At 41.8% G+C, this 2901-nt stretch overlaps 1 protein-coding gene across 1 annotated transcript; it reads right to left on the reverse strand.

The window, feature by feature from the left end:
- Positions 1-563: 563 nt before the first annotated feature.
- LOC149563877 (putative UPF0481 protein At3g02645) lies at positions 564-2528 on the reverse strand. Its single transcript, XM_089827008.1, has one exon. The coding sequence runs from the start codon at positions 2449-2451 to the stop codon at positions 820-822; it is 1632 nt and encodes a 543-aa protein (XP_089683134.1). The 5' UTR covers positions 2452-2528; the 3' UTR covers positions 564-819.
- Between the last annotated feature and the right edge of the window lie 373 nt (positions 2529-2901).

Here is a 2901-nt window from a genome sequence, read left to right on the forward strand (position 1 = left end):
TTTTTAGCAATATTATAAGAAACAAACAATAATCACACATAAAACCCACAGAACTTTTTGTATCTAAATTATGAAGTTTAGATTATATACTTAACTTAGTGTTGTATCTATAACTAATGTAATGAGATATCTTATATGCAATTATTAGTTATTATGAGCTATCTATATAATTTAGGAAATTTAGATTCTTATATAATTTGGATTGGACATAAATTATGGATAGATAATATGTACCTAGCCTATTTTTTTAAAATCATGTGTTCAAATCACTACTACTTGATTTGGTGGTTTCGCCTCCAACATAGGGGGTGAATAGCCTAGCCTATTTGGTGTAGTGGTCAAGCTTGAGATCATTGATTACCCTATAGTCCAGGTTTGCATTGAGATACTTCCATTATAAGAAAATAAATAAATAAAACTAATATATATGATCAATAACTTATCCAAATTATAACTATTTATTTATTAGAATATGTAATTTTAATTAAAAAGAAAAAGCTAAACCTTGGAGAGTACCAATATTGAGCACATGCAAGGGAACCCAGCAACATAGATGCAAAATATTAAATAGCAAAACTATGCATTGGATATTAATATCATATGTGGCATACGAATTAGTACACAACAAATGCAAGATCTGCCTTCCTCCAAATTACAATAGTTTACCCACCCTAATAGGGGCTGGTATTATAATTATTTTGCTTTAATTATTTCGCATGTATACAAAAGTATTTTCCCAGAGTAAGGATCTTCTATAATGGCCTATACGTCTAGAAACTCTTTATGGACAGTGATATTCCATGCCATCACTTTGTCCAGCTAACCAAAGGGCCTCGAAAGCTTGCGAGCATTGGCCTTTGGGCGCCGCTCAATCTCACAATTATGCACTGAGCAGTATGTCTGCAGTACAGTCAACAGCAGCACAAAAAACCCTACCAACAAAGCCACCACTTTCCACGGGCTTGACAGATACTCAGAATAAAGTTCGGACAACTGTGTCTTAATCTTGCTTTTGTGGTAATTTTTAATCAGCACTTCTCTGATTTTACCTTTCAGCCCGCCGGGAAGCTCCAGAAAACCTGCGAGAAAGAAAGGCTTAGACATCCCGTCCCACATCTTCGCCACGTACTCGTCCGTGATCATCATGCTCTGTCGCTCAATGACGTGGCTTTCGCGCAGCAACGCCACGTCCTCCGGCGTGTCGATGAGGCAGTCCATCAGCTCCACGTAGTTCGACACGTGTCTCTCTCGGCCCGACTCGTTGAACTCCAACGCCAGCAAATTCCTCAACAGCACTTCAGTGTATGTATCGAATATTGTTATCTGGGGAAGGTAAAGCGTGTCGGAGTTCTTGGAAAATCTGATCTTACCTTGCTCCTTGAACGATTCGAACTTGATCCCGGCTTTTGCCAGCTCCTTGGCACTGTATTTCTCTAGAAAATCTTGTCGACCAAGTCTGGCTGGATGACGGTAGCAACAGCTGAACACTCCCGCAACCACATCTTCAATCACATTTGCCATCCTCTGACGCCATGTTGGGGGCTCTTCTTCCTCGTCGCTCACTCGGAGGAAGGAAGAGACATGTTTGTGGATACACCCCAGCAGATGCTTTTCATCAAAATCTTCTCCCTTTCCCTTATCATCCTTCTTTTCAGCAACACCTTCTCTCTTTCGCTTATCATCCTCCTCTTCATTAACTCCTTCTCTCTTTCCCTTATCGTCCTTCTTTTCATCGACTCCTCCTCTCTTTCCCTTAACACCCTTCTCTTCACTAACAGATATCGGGAAAGAGGATAGACGTCCTGTTACAGACGGAAGAAGAGAATCAAGTGCGTTCTGGTCCTCGGCAATCTCCTCCAACTTCTTGAGAAGAGAAAGAGGGATCTGGTTCTCCAGTTTCACAATATCACACCTGATACTTGCCCTTGCAGGAACGACAACGTCTTTGGAGGCTCCTCTGCGTACACTTGACTCCGGCGGAGGATCAACATTGTCGAAACCAGATTTGAGAAAGTAGGAGAGGAAGAGGGCGTCGACCATCATCATCCACGCAAAGTTGGAAACGTCCTGATCCTCCTTTACTTCCCAATCGTAAAACTTCTGCAGCTCGGAGATCGTATCTTGATGGCTCACTTTTAAGAACATCTGTTTGATAATCTCGGGATTGTTGCGAGAAGCCTCTCTTGCCGATCTGAGCTTGTACATTTCCATCTGAGAGAGATGGGTGAGGCGTTTGTGGAACGGCCCCACGGATTCGTCTTTGAGAGAGGAGTGGTGATAAGGACCGAGGGACACCATCTGAGGAATGCAGGCCTCTGGCTTAGCATCTCTGAGAGCCTTTGACAGACGCACGTTGCCTCTATCATGTCGAACCGCCTCCTCCGTAGTGGCCTCCAGAAACTGTTTGACCTCTTCCGACCATTCGTCTGAGATCAGCTTCGGCGCAGCCATCAGACACAGCAGGAGGAGGAGGTCGCGAGTTCGACTTGGCACTACTCTCTTCTCGAGATGTGAGAGGAATTGTTTCGGTCCAGATAAAAGAGAGACGGGAAGGAATGCTGTAACGCGTATGCATTTCGTGAGACTCAAGAATTCATACTTTCGCTTTCTCTGTCCCCGCCAAAGAGGAAAGAGAAAGGGTTCCGGACTGCCCACAAGCAACCTTTTTGATGCTGTCACCCAAACATTGTACTTGGGGACTTCTATTTACACTAACAATATAGATGTTAATTTCTTTATTATAAATTATTCAGGCAAATTAATAATCTATAATTTATAAAGTCTTACATATCATTTACAATTATCATATAATATTTTGATCTTTATACATCAATTAAGACTGAACACAACTTACATCCTACTATACATATGGGATGTCATTTTAAACAACAAAAAAAACTG

Source organism: Cupressus sempervirens, chromosome 4 (assembly GCF_028749045.1).
Source record: "Cupressus sempervirens isolate cs-2001-9-10 chromosome 4, ASM2874904v1, whole genome shotgun sequence".
Taxonomy (NCBI): Eukaryota; Viridiplantae; Streptophyta; class Pinopsida; order Cupressales; family Cupressaceae; genus Cupressus; species Cupressus sempervirens.

What these genes read in the sequence shown, in the direction of transcription:
- LOC149563877 (XM_089827008.1), bottom strand. Translation starts at nt 2,451, where the DNA reads ATGGCTGCGCCGAAGCTGATCTCAGACGAATGGTCGGAAGAGGTCAAA.